The 13334-nt window shown below is 56.1% G+C and overlaps 1 protein-coding gene across 4 annotated transcripts; it reads right to left on the bottom strand.

The window, feature by feature from the left end:
- Nucleotides 1-415: 415 nt before the first annotated feature.
- On the bottom strand, nucleotides 416-12010 carry ZNF692 (zinc finger protein 692). 4 transcript variants are annotated; one of them, XM_068923927.1, is made up of 13 exons: nucleotides 11968-12010; nucleotides 10957-11158; nucleotides 10689-10720; nucleotides 9778-10248; nucleotides 8932-8980; nucleotides 8249-8395; nucleotides 7975-8103; nucleotides 5466-5528; nucleotides 5045-5123; nucleotides 4720-4834; nucleotides 4245-4344; nucleotides 2939-3225; nucleotides 416-2172 (listed from the first exon to the last, which is right to left on the bottom strand). In XM_068923927.1, the coding sequence occupies exons 2-13, from the start codon at nucleotides 11142-11144 to the stop codon at nucleotides 2006-2008; spliced, it is 1827 nt and encodes a 608-aa protein (XP_068780028.1). In that variant the 5' UTR covers nucleotides 11145-11158; nucleotides 11968-12010; the 3' UTR covers nucleotides 416-2005. The 4 variants fall into 4 exon arrangements, 3 of the variants coding, with proteins under 3 accessions (XP_068780028.1, XP_068780027.1, XP_068780029.1); XM_068923926.1 differs by having other exon boundaries at nucleotides 4720-5123; XR_011137178.1 differs by lacking the exon at nucleotides 416-2172 and adding an exon at nucleotides 3804-3924 and having other exon boundaries at nucleotides 3089-3225; nucleotides 4720-5123.
- Nucleotides 12011-13334: the final 1324 nt, after the last annotated feature.

Below are 13334 nucleotides of genomic sequence, written 5' to 3'. Positions count from 1 at the left end.
ATTTAAAAGTTTGGGTCTCTTTTTACCCTGAAAATCTTCCCCTGGGGCATCAACTGTCTGAGGGCGGACAGAGCTGGCTGCCTAAATAACCTCTATACGGGGTTATTTTCTCCTTTCCCTCCCCCCCGCTAGAGCACCCCTCTGGTCCGCTGTATAAGCGAACTTATTTGTTTTGTTATTTTGAAGTTGGCTACCCCGTGCAAAGAGGGATGTAACCGGGGAGAAAAGCCGCGCCAGGAGTTTTGTTGCTTCCCGCTTCGGTCCGTAGCAAAGCCGCTGCTCGAGCCCGAGGGAGCTCTCGAGAGGAAGGGCTTAGGAAACCAGCCCGCGTGAGGAAGGAGAGGTACCAGATCCAGCCCCTGCTTCCCGACACCGGCGCTCTGCAGGTCACCTTCGGCTTTTCCCCAATCCTTGCTTTTTCCCCTTCCTCCCGGGGAAGGGGCCAGCCCATCTTTCGCTGCCCACTAGCGCTAGAGAGCAAAAAAGAAAAAAACCAAACCCCTGTGATCCTCCCTCTCCCCCCTCCCCTTTGCTTCCTCCCGTTATTGCCGAGCATCTAGGGCCAGAGCAGAGCTGAGCGATGGGTCTGGCGGTGGCTTGGAGCTGTAACCCAGGATCTAGGCAGTTGTTGAGCTCTGGATGATGGATGCCCAAAGCTAGCAGGGGTGTAGGTATAGTGAGAGCCCTGGGAGAACAGACTGGGTTGTTTTATTTTATTTTATTATTATTATTTTTTAAAGACCTGGAGTCGTGTCTGTGCTTGGCGTGCAGGTTTTTGGGGTCGGCTTTGCGGATTTCGGTAGCTCCTGATTGCGCCCCAGGCCCTGTCAGGAGAAGTGGGGCTGGCGGGAGGGAGGAAGCCTCCCGTTTTAGGTATGATCTTGCGCGCGCTTACAAACCCCTGCCCGCCCTCGTGTGATCCCGCGATGCTGTTAACGTCTCTTTGCCCTGTCACTCTGTTTAGTGGGGAAATAAAAGTTGCTGTGCAAAAAAAAAAAAAAAAAAAACCTACGGAGGCTCCTGCTGTGCTGTTTTGTCTCTGCCGGCTGCAGCCTTGGGCTGAAAGCAGAGCCTGCAGGTGGGCTCCCGTTTCTCGCCTGCTGCCACAGGGAGGGATGAAGGGACCGGCTCAGGTCCATCTCCACGACCCTCATCCCTTGGAGCAAGCCTTTAATGCAAAGGAGGAAAAATAGATGCTCCAAAGCCTCTGACACCAGAAGAATTGTCCTAACCCATCCGCCAAGCTGATAAACCCCTCCAGCCTTCCATTTAAAACCAAAAATGACTTGGATACGCCAGCACCCAGTGATGCCATTGGCCCAGGGATGTTTTTATGAGGTGTATGTACAGCACCTGGTGCAGGCGGGCTTACATGATGCCCAGGAGCGGATATTAACCTAATTACAGCTAACAGATGAGAGCCCCAGGCTGTGATGACTGTGCAGCCTTCGAATAGGTGTTGCAAGTGACCTCGGAGGCTGCACCAGGGTTTTGCAGGTGGTGCCTGTCCTCCAGAGCCTGTGGATAAGCCAGGCTGGAAGCAACTTCCCTGCTGGAGTAGCTCCCATGTTGTGCATCATCCCAGCTGCAGATACTATCCCTGGAGGGACCCCAACCTTGGGCAAAAATACAGTGTCCGGGTGAAAGGAGAGTCCCCAGGGCTGCAACCGCTTGGTGCTGAGCTCCAGAGGGAGAAAGCAGCTGGCGGTGGGCAGGGAACTTCTCGAAGAGATGGAAAAGCCTTGCTGGGAAGACCTTCCATTGGGAAGAGCGATTAGTGCAGCCTGTCTGCCAACGTCTCCCAGGACTGTCCTGGGAAGCTGGAGCCCTTCTGGAGCGAGGGATGTCCCCCCTGCCCCGATGTTAGCAGGATCGGCCCCAGAGCGCTGGTGGGTGCTGCGAGCTGGGACACTTCATTTTGAGATTGTCCAGGCAAAACGAGGGGGGAGAGTGGGGAGCAAAGTAAAATATAGAAGGGATATTATTGAATTTGGAGTGGGAAGCTTCATGCAAAACACACATTGCTCCATCTGCTCCCTCGGGGAAGGTCCCATCCCACCCCGGAGCAGTGGGTACCACGGCTGGAAGTGATGCTGAATGGAGATGGGGATGTGGACAGCTCCCAGTGAAGCATCTTTTGGGGTGCAGCTCCTCGGTGAAGGTCCTGCAGCCCTGGAAGGAAAAAGGTCCCCAGTCAGGACCTGATGATGTTTGTCCCCAAAAAATCAGGATTTTTGGCAATCCCCTTGATTTCCCACTGGGATCGTCCAGCTCTCTTTCCCGGTTGCATCCTTGGCATCCCTCTTGGAGCAAGGGCCTCCCAGCTGGCACCAGAAAAACGGGAACTGGCAAAGCATTAATCCAGGAAGTTTGACGCTCCGCGAGTTGGTGAGCAGTCGAGTGAGACTCTGGCCCCAAACCAGGGCCCTCTACTGCAGAAAGGCTTGGTGGGAAGGGATGCAAACCTTTTGGGGGGCGGCGGGAGACAAGGGGTTTTCACCCATCCTAAGAATCAAAATTCCTGCCTCTAAAACCCCTCGGCTCTGCTGCAGTCAGCAATATATACTCTTTCTTTTAAGCGCTAGTATAGGAAATAATCCCTCCACTGCTTTCTCACCAGCTTCTATGTCATTTCTAGAGCCAAAAACAGCAGTAGCAGGTTCACGGTTGGGACCAGACCAGAGAATTTCAACTGCAGCTGGGAAAAGTTGAGTCACATCCAGGGAGCTTGGATTTCCCAGGCCAAATTACCCTTTTATTACTACATTGAACAGCAACACCGTGAGCCTCAGGGCAGTTTGCACTGTGCAAGGCGATTTAAACCTTCTGCCTCTTATAAACTGTGCTGCCTACAGGGCACCAAGGTGAGAGATTGCAAGGTGGTGGTGGTGGGGGGGGGGAATACACTTTTACGCAAAATAATTCTTTATTGTGGAACCTTCCCGAGTTGGAGATGAAGCGCCTGCTCCCTCGCAGGAGCCCTCCGAGAGCGAGGACGCGAGCGCGCTGCCTGGCGCGGCGTGGCTCGGCTCCGGCACCGCCTGGGCTTGCACGCCGGGCGCTTCGGGGTGGCTTTTGCTTTTGTGGGCTGCCACGTTGTCCTTCTTCTCGAACTTCTTGCCGCAGAGGTCGCAGGAGAACTGGTAGAAGGCGTCGGCGTCGTGCTTCTTCATGTGCCAGTTGAGGGAGGCTTTCTGGCGGCAGGTGAAGCCACAAATCTCACACCTGGAGGGCAAAAAAGGACAGGATTTAACAAAGAAAGCAAAGAGAGACAGACAGGGAAGCACGGAGGGATATAGGAATATATTCCCCATTGGGAATGTGAGCTATGCTGTTCAATGCAGATAAAGACTTTGTGGGAGGTGGTTAGGGAGGACTGGCCTGGTCTCAGCCTGCTGTTAAGGGCAATATGACGTGGGACGTGACAGGATTTAGTTAGCTTGGCTTTGCAAGAGAGCTGTGCTAAGCTGGCGCTGCGTGGCTTCAGCACACCCTAAAGGCAAGGAAAAGTACTACCATGATTTTTTTTTTCTACTGTATTAAGCTTCCGTAAATCAAGCACGTGTCTCAACTCCACGGTCGAGACGCCCTTGTCTAGGTAAGACCACAGCCGGCTCCCATGCCAAAACCTGGGGCAGAAACCTTTGGGCAAACCAGAAATAATACCCAGTCAAATCCTCGCCCCTCAAGGAGGGACTGCGCTGTGCGTCTCTGCCCTGGAAAAAGGACTGCTCTTCCCGACCTGCTTTCCCTGATGGACACATCACTGCACGGACTATCATCGCATCTCCTCGTACGCTTACCCTTTCTCCAAAATCCGACCTCAACCCTGCAGGGGGATTGCCCAGCTCTTTGATCGTCCTTGTCCTCCGTCCCTAAACCTCGCCCCCTCGTCGTCCCGATCGCCGCTTCTGCAACGCGCCCCTGAGAGGCGGGAATCAGCAATGTGAAGTTAGAGTTGAAAACTGGACTATTGCTTTACTGTGATCATTTCTAAGGCTCTTGGGACCATCTTTCATCTCAATCAGAGCGAAAGAAGGAAAATCTGGGTGACCAAATGTAGGTGTCAATGTGTAGACACCTCCTACTGAGCTGACACTCTGCCTGCGCTGTATAATTAACGGTGAGAGCCTGGCTGCCACCACAGAGAAGCCAAATTTGGGGCGAAACGTTACGTGGGCGAAGCAGAAGACAGCCAGCAACCAGAGATCATGTTGCTGGGTCCAGAAGGGCCTGGTACTTACTGAAGGGGTTTCTCTCCCGTGTGGATGCGTCGGTGGATGATCAGATTGCTGCTGGTGCGAAAGGACCGGGCACAAAACTCGCAGATATAGTCCCGCTTGTCTGCAGGGCGGAAGAGAGAGAGGATTAGGGGCTGCTCTGATCGAGGAGGAGGAGGGTTAGGACGCTTTCCCAACCCAGAAACAGAGAGGAGCGAGGGATTTACGGGAGGTCTTGGGAGCGGAAAGCAAGCTGGCGCATTAACATCTCCAAGGAGACCAAATTAGGGAAAGGGAGTGGAAGATTAACGCTTGGGATGTGGGTATGGTCAATTGGAGGCCAAGGGTGCTGCCACCAGCCCAGGAGAGGAAGGACTTTGTGTGCAAGAAAGACATAATAACAGACTTGGAGGCTAGACAAAGCTCAAACAAGGAGGTTGTGGTCCAGGGTGGTTCAGGTTAGAAGGACATCAGCAGAGAGGTGTGCTAGCCAACTCACCGCTGTGCAGCTTCTCGTGCTCCTTGAGGTGCTTCTTGAAGTTGAAGGACTTGCCACAGCTGGGCTCGGAGCAGGTGAAGGTCTTCTGGTGGACATGCTGGTACTTCTTGTGATGCTGCCATTTTGGGAGGGGAGAAAAGGGGCAGGAATAAGCAGAGAAGAGGGTCACTTGTGGCCTGAGAAAGCCCTTTCTGAGAACGCTATGCTCAGAGGAACCCCAGGCCCACTTTCCAGCTATCACCTCTCTGCTTTGCTCCCTAACCCAAATGCTGCTAACTAAGGCAGGTGGCCTCAACCTCTCCTCTCCCCACCCCATTGTCCTCACGTTCAGGTACTGGCGGTTGGAGAAGATCTTCCCACAGCCTTCAAAGTCGCACAGGAGGATCTCACGTTTTGCTGCCTTCCTGGAGAAGAGGGGGAAAGGATGGAGAGCTGGTCGCGAGCAAGGAGCAGCAGGAATGAGAGCTGCGAAAGCTGGGCCACATCATCACCCGCTATGTGGATCATAAGTCCTTCTTGCCCTGCCTTCCTTCAGGATCGCCTACTGATCCATCAAAAAGCAAATTTAAGCAGATAAAGTCCTTCAGGAGTCTCTGTCCAGGTTGTCCTGGACCAGAGTGTCCCACCATGGCGTGCATGGCACAAGGGACTAAAGCTGCTCCTTCCTCCCATCTTCCCAAAAGGCTAGAAAACCAGCATGAGTCCCAGTTCCCACCGCGCCGGCCTTTCCCGTGTCCCCTCGCTACCTGATTCTCTTCGGGCCGATCTGGGCCACGTCCTCATCACGCGTCCCCGCTCGCTTCTTGCAGCTGCGAGAGGAAAGAACTTGTCTGTGGGGGGAAAGCCAGGAGGTCTCTTCTCCCATCTGTCCCCTCTCCCTTCCAGCGAGAGATGGAAGAGCTTCACTCCCAGCCAGCCCATCCCCGGGGGGGGCTTTGGAAAAAGCTCGGGTTGCAGAGACGCAAAGGGCAAAAATTATTGGTGGGGAGAAGCGAGGAGGATGGAGCATCAAACACTACGGGGAACTGACCTCATGGGGCAGCCAAGCGGGACAAAAACAACAGTATATTCAACCTTATATTAAAAAAAAAAAAACATTCCAGACAATCATTTTGCTTTCTTATAGCTTGAAAATCAGTTTAAACGTTAACTTGCCATCACAGCATGGGGAATGATACTGTTAATAAAAGCAGCTTTCAGACGCTATAAATATGTATACTTTATTATTCGTTACAAAATCTTTAACATGTTTTTAGAAAAAATTCTAATACATTTAAGATTGCTGTCACCATCGCGTTAACCTCACGGAGCGTTCTCTGTACCGCAATGCCCCCTCGTTCGCGTCAATGTAAATCTGAGCTGCAATTTTTCCCGGCTTTGATTTTTCCCAGCTTTATCCACAATTCTGTAGAAACACGGCGGCTGTTTCTGGCCTGAAATTAGAAAAAGAGACCGTAGAGGAACAGGTCTGTTTCTGCAGAGGGGAGAAAGAAAGGGATCATTCATGGGCAATGATGCCAGGCCACCGCTTTGGGACTGGATTAGAGTATAGGCTGTGTGTCTATAATCTCTTTAAAAATGTTTTATCTTGATAGCTTTACCTTAGAGAGGCTAGAAGAGGGTTTGCAGAAGGAACATGAGTCCAGTGGAATCTGGAGGCTCTCTCTCCTTTGCACAAATCTTTAGTCTTTTTCTCCATTTTTCCAGCTGCTGCTATAAAACAAAAACAAAAAAAAAAGGGAAGAATTTAGACAGTTAAAGGCCAAACCGTGACACATGCAATCACGCTCAGCCTTTAAGCCTTAAAAAGGACAAAGTTTAGGCAAGGGTTTGATGTGTCGAGAGGGGTTAAACATTGCAACACTGCACCGATTGCAGCAACTTGCCCAAAACTAACCTTCCTGCCCTCCAGGAGAACTCAAGTAGCCGACGAGCCCCGCGTTACAGCTCAAACAGCAGACGGAGGAGAAGAAAAGCAAGATTTACCATCGTATTTTCTTTTGCCTGAACCGACTCTTTGAGAATGCCTTCTCTCTTTCTTGCAAGCTGCCGCTTGGTTTCAAAGCCACTGCAAGACACAAAGGAGGGAAGTTTAGCACAGCACTGAAGTGACTATAACATGCCAAAATGAAAAAATAACACCTAAAAGCCTTAACTGAGCAGCATGACACTTACTTGGTGAGTTTTGGGGCGTATATTTTGGGGTTGTTCCGTGCTTTCACAGGACGCACAAAGGCGAGATTCATTGTACGGCAGCAGAGTGCTAAAGAGTGGCTCCAGCTACCTCCGAAGCCAAAAGGGGGTTTTAACGCCCTCGTTTGATTTCAAAACGTCAGCTACTCCAGAAAGCTGATGATTCCTCGCTTGCGCATTAGGCCCAAGAAGCAAGATACGGGACCATCCTTTTGTTTCGGCATCAAGGCCAAAAACCCATAGTGTGACCGGGGATGACCCAGCAAAGCTCCCCGACACACTCGGGGGGCTGAAACACGAGATTTCAGGGTGACACGCTGCAGCCTGACCCAGACGCTCACCTCTTCTTCAGGATCGGCCGGGCAAGGAGGAGATTTGCCGTGGCTGACGGAGAAGTCCCCTATGTGGGAACCTATAGGCAGAGACGGTTTCTTGAGCAGTCTCCATGCTCGTATAGGGAGGAGGGATTGGAAGCCTGGACTTTTGGTGCTGCAAACCTCCAGTGAAACCAGGTTGCTTGAAGACTTTATGCACTTGAAATGAAGGTTCCAAAACTCACTTAAAAACAGCAGTGGTGGTTTAAGAGGTCTTCCTCACCCTTTTTTCAGGTAAGTACTGCCTCAGTAGCAGACTTAAGAGGGAACACATCCTTTTTTCTCAGCTGTCCGAGTTCAGAGACCAGCTCCAGGGTGTGAACTGAAGCAACTGGCACATGCACAGATGCAAGGAGATACGGCGGACAAAAAAGATGCCAACTTCTTAAGTCCCTGCAGCAAGACGTGTGTGCCAGAGCCCCTCTGTTGGAGAAGGCTGTCAAGCTTTTGGCACCAGGGCAATGTCGCGTGGAGACTGCGCATACAGCTGCGCGGGAGAAGAATTCAATGCCGGTGTTCTTCTACCGTGATGCACTTCAGCATCTCCCTTTCCAGACAAACAGCTCTCGCCCTGCTACAGCTCAGGGCCTGAACTTCAAGTGAAGGCCACCAAGAGACGGATGAAAAAAGAGCGCCGAGAGACGGGTGCCGCAATCCCCTCCCTGGCTCTCGCCTCACTAACACTCACCTGACTCGCCCACCCTTCTCCTCCGTGGGGCTGGCATCAGCTGGGCTGGTCTCGGCGAGGGGTCGCTCCTCCTTTGCGGGTTTCTTGCGGGCCTTGCTCTGGCTCTGTCGTCTCTGCAGCTCGGAGTCACTGGGAGGCGAGACGGACACGGGCTAGGCAAGGATATGCGTGCAGGTGGTAAAATACGGCACACCTGAGGGGGAAGAACCTCACCAGACCAAGATGGAATAAGAGAAAGTGCCTTTTGAGCCCATAATTCTAACCAGCTATTCACCTGTCCAGAGAAGGGTGGTAGTTCTCATCTCGCAGATCGTCGGTGTAGGCAAGGTCATCTTCCTCGGCGAAGTCCTCGTCCTCTTCTTCGTCCTCTTCTTCTCGGGGCTCGGAGCCCTGCTCCAGTTTCTCCTGTGAAACAGGCGTGCTGCGGGAATTCAACAGCCGGAGTTAGCGCTGCTGAAATGAGCAGGGAGCAAGTTGAGTATAGAGAAAGAAGTGGCCGTTTTTAATGGTTTTTAATAGAAAAAACTCAATTAAACTCTGACTGTCATTGGAGGCTGTGGGCACCAGAAGACAAAAGCGTTCAAGAGCCCAAACAGATGGGTCCAGGGGCACCCTTCAGCTCCGAAGACCCCAATTATCAGAGTTTATATACTGAGGGAAGATGCACAGCGCAGCCCCTCTTCCTTTTCCCCGAGCTTTCCCTATGGGAGGACAGATAGGGGGCTGAACGGCGCAGCGGCGTGGCCCAATACTACACGCATGCGTTCCTCATCCACAGCTCTCACAGAAACTTTCCAATGCTTTTATCGCATCGCCTCCCCTTCCCCAAGGAGGGATGCCAGACAGTACGACCGGTCACGGCACGCTTGAGAACTGAGGACATCACGTTACCCGCAAGCATTGACGGGTGGTGACCCCTAGAAGGGCTGCTCTGAGAAGGTAAGAGCCACCACTCACCTCTCTCGACCTGCTGCTGCGGTCCCCGTCTCCGTCTGTGTTTGGGGAGCTGTGAGGAGAGGGAAGGAGCCACGGTAAGTTAAGGCAGGAGACGGGCTCTCGTAGCTGGGATCTTGGGAGAGGCAGAGGAAGGACGAGCAGTTAACAGCAGAGGAGCGGACAGGCTTGGGAAGAGGGCTGAGAAACCTGCAGGCTCTGGAAAAGTTTCATTTTCTCCCATCATCTGTGACTGGCGAGATGAAATGAGGGCCAAGTTATTCCACAATATTCCAGAGGGGGAGCTTCTCAACCTCTCCTAAAGCTGGGCCACAGAAAAAGAAGACTAGGAAAAACAGAACTATAGTCTCTCCCTGCTCTTCAGTCTGGTTAAAGGACAAGAGCTCTGGCTGTTGAGGTCCTGGAAACTCCTGAGAGAAATATCTAGATGGGGTCAGGAAGATCTCATCAGGGACAGATCTTGCTCCTTGTCCTCCTCCCGTGGAGGACCACGAATGTTCAGGAACAGCCTGTATACAAATGGCAGGACCCGGTGTCCCACATTTCTCAGGGGAAGGACAGGCGCTGAGAAGACGTGGACTTCTTTTGGGGTAGGCACAGCAATGGGACTAGGTTCCTCTAGCAAAGCCCCAAACGTTATTAATTTATGCTGGTGCTGATGCATCTCACACAAGAAGGAGCCAACAAGGTCCCAGAGGGAAACTGTCCAACTTGCTCCCGGGACTGGCAGAACAGCTGGAGACAGGGAATCCATTAGAGGTCAAGGGAATGGAGAAAGGGAACGCAGGTTCCTTCCCGGTCGGGGGACGGGAGGGAAAGTTGTCCGTAACCGCTCGCTCCTGAACTCACCTGCGTCAGCGTTGCTGCTGCCGGCTCCTGGCTCTTCCCTCTGGTCCGCGTCGCCGGCAGGCGACAGGGTTTCCGTCCTCTCTGGTTCACCTCCGTCCTTCCTCGGGCTGGGCTCTGCCTCCCTGGCTGTCTCGCAGGGCTCTGCGGCGAGGCCCGCTCGGCGGAGCGAGCGGCGGCGGCCAGCTGCCGGGGACGGCGGCGAGCCGGGCCCCGAATTCGCCTGCCTCTCCTCCCTGCAGCGCGGGGCCGCGCTCCGTGGCGGCGAGGCGCGGGGCCGCTCGCCCGAGGCCGGGAGGCCCCAGGAGAAGCTGTGTCCGGCCACGCACTCCCATACCAGGTTGCCCGGCGTCCCCTGGGAGGGCGCTTTCACGTCCGGGATGAAGCTGCACTCCCGGCTGTGGTCGTGCGAGAGGACAACCAGGCGCTGCAGGGCGCGAGCGTGGAGAAGGCCAGGCTCCGGGTCGCCTGCTCCTGCAGGGATCAGGACGCGGCGGCGGGAGGGAGCGAAAACAGACACAAACAAGCAGCTCTGTGAAAAACGGAGCCAAGATTTGGCTTTTTTGTTGGCTCCCAAATAGGTCTGGACTCTAAAGCTCCTTTAGCAGCTGGGACATCTATCAAAGGCCACTTTGCTTCCAACTTCTCCCCCATCTCAGGAGGACACTGATGCTTCTGCCCTTTTAGCAGCTTCACAGCTACTTCTTCTCTTCTTTAGCAACCCCAGAAACCTCCTGCAGTAGAAAGGGGGCTGCCGAAAAGCAGCCAGGGGACACCAACACCCCGCACAAACCAAGGCGGTTGGTGAAAGGGAGCGACTGGCCTCGCAGAAGGCGCTCACGTGAATCCTCCCACCTCCCAGTGCCCCTCTTGCGGGCAAAAGTCAACGATTTGGGGGTCCCCATGGGACCTACCTGGGCTCAGGAGACACCCTTGGGAACTGTACCTGTGGCAGAAAGAGGGGAGGGGGGGAAAAAAAGGCGGAAATGAGTGAGCTGGAGGGGAACCGCATCCATCTAGCAGCACCCACGTCACACCTCCAGGCTCCGGAAATAGGAGTCTTCTGGCCTGCTCAAAGCTAAAACATCTCAAGAGGCTTCCAGGCCCTGCAGCGAGCCCAAAGGACCGGCTTTCAGAGCGCTTCCCCCGGCGAAGCCCGGCGCCTCCCGGGCCCCGTCTCACCTGTCGAGGAGGTACTTGGCCAGCTGGGAGTGCAGGGAGAAGCCCAGCTGCTCCTTGAGGCGGCACCACTGCTCCAGGTGGCCGCCGAGGCGGATGCGGCACTTGCTGCGGCGGGCGTCGAGCTCCCGGCGCTTCTGCTTGCGCACGCACTCGGGGGCCCGCGGGCGGCCCGGGCGGCCCGGCTCCATGGGGCCGGCGGCGGCTGCCGGGGGGGCGAGCGGGAGTGAGAGGGGGGTACGGGGGGGGGCGAGGGAGGGGACAGGGCACAAGGGGTGGACCGGGGGGGGGGCAAGGGGGGACGGGGGACACGGGGGGGGGGTGAAGGAGGGGATGGGGCCCAAGGGGGTGGTGGGGCACGAGGGAGCCCCCCCATTAAGCCCCACCCACCCCGTCTGGCTCCACCCCCCCGACCCCCCACACCTTCCTCTTGCCCCCGCCCCCATCCCCAGGCCATAGCCCCGCCCACTTCTGGGCTTGGCCACGCCCCCTGCCACCTCCCGCGTGGCACCCCCTGCCCTTAGCCCCACCCACCGCCCCTGGTGGCCCCGCCCCTTTCCTTTAGCCCTCCCACGAAGCCCCGCCCCTTGCACCCTACTATCCCCCTCAGTCCCGCCCCTCCTCCTTTAGCCCCGCCCCTCCTCCTTTAGCCCCGCCCCCGAGGGGGTTCCCGCCATTTCCCAGGGCGGCGAGAGCGACCGTTGGGCGCCCCCCCTCCCCCCGCCGAGGCGGCCCCCCCCCCCGCCTCGCGCTCCCCCCTCCCGCCCCGCTCCTTAAAGCGGGTCCCGCTTCTCTCCCCCCCCACCCCCCCACCCCGAGCCCCGGCGAAGACAAGAGGGTGACAGGAGCGAGAGGCCGGCGTGCCGCCCCCCCCCCTCGCCGCCAGCGCCCCCTCTCCGCCGCCTTCCCCCCACCTCCTTCCCCGTTTTAACCTGAGGGGGCCCCACCCCGGGGCCGTGCCCCCTTTAAGAGAAAAAGGAAACCCTCCCCCCCCCCAACCACGCCGTCGCTCACACAGCGCAGAGACCGGCACAAGATGGCGGCGGGCCCTCCTTCCCCCCCCAAAAAACTTCCCGTTGTGCGCATGCGCGCCGCGGCGGGCCGCCTCTTCCCCCCCTCCCCTCCTGCTCTGCCGCGAGGCACGCTGGGAAGCGGAGTTCCCCCCTCCCCTCCCGCCGCGCGCGCGGGGGCCGACGGGAGTTGTAGTCCGCCGCGGCCACCGGATGTCGGCGTGGTCACCTAGCGACGGGGAGGAGGGAGGGGGGAAGATCCGCGGCGCCTTATTGGCTGGGGCGTCGCCCCCGGAGACCAATCAGGGGCGGCGACCCCCCTCATTTGAATATGGCCCCGTATATAAAGCCACACCCCGGCACCCATGGGGTCACTTCAGCGAGGGGGCGACGCAAGAGGTGGGAGGAAACATGGCGGCAGCTCCCAAGGGTGCCAAAGCAGGGCGGAAAACAAGGATAAAGCCGCAGCAGCGGCGAGCGAAGGGCAAGGCTCCGCGCCAGGCCAAGAAGAGGCTGCGCTTCCGGGTGGGGAAGAGGAGGCGACGGGCCCGGGCGTCCCACCGGCGCCCCTACGACTTCGTGGTCTCCAAGATGCTCCAGCAGCTACACCGCGACCGGGTGCCCATCTCGGCCAAGGGTAAAGGCGCCATGATCTCCTACGTGCGGCGGATGTACAACAAGGTGTCCTCCGCCGCCCGGTGCCGCAAGAGGGACGGCAGCCGCTGCGTCATCGGCCTCCAAGAGCTGCAGGCCGCCCTGCAGCAGGTGATGCCCAAGGAAGGGCTCAAGAAGTCGGCCGTCGAAGAAAGCCGCGGTGCCTCATAACGAGGCCGCCCTTCCCTTCCTCCCGCTTCGCCTCCGGGCTGGCGGAAGAACTGCCACCGTAACGGGAGGAGAGGAAGCCCAAGCACCAGCCCGGAGCGAGAAGGACAGCGGAGACGCCAGATAACAAGACCTCAAAGCTGTCGAGAAGATCTACCCCTCGTGGAGACACCAGCGTCGCCTGCAACAACTCTTCACACAAGAAAGTCGCTTGGAGAAAGAGCTTGAAAGATCAAAAAAATAGCATTTCTATCAGCAAGGAGACCAATATATCTCGGTCTCTCTTTCGAAGAGAGGTTTCCTTTGGTTTAGTTTGTACCTGAGACCACTCGTGCTTGAAGAAAACTATGAGGGAGGCTCGTTTGCTCTAGAAAGCAGAAGTCCTGCTGCGAGCCATGATAAAGACATTTCTAAGAGGAGATACAGTCACCTGGAGCACGGACAAGGCGTTGCCCATCTCAGTAGACCTAAGACGCTAAAGACTAGAGAGTGCTAAAAGAGAAGAGTATGTGAGGTGCTTTGCCAGACGGCGGGAGGTCTCACTTTTAA

The sequence above is a fragment of the Struthio camelus genome, chromosome 36, assembly GCF_040807025.1.
Source record: "Struthio camelus isolate bStrCam1 chromosome 36, bStrCam1.hap1, whole genome shotgun sequence".
NCBI lineage: Eukaryota > Metazoa > Chordata > Aves > Struthioniformes > Struthionidae > Struthio > Struthio camelus.
The sequence above is the reverse complement of the archived record's forward strand: the minus strand, read 5'-3'. Positions and strand labels throughout refer to the sequence as shown.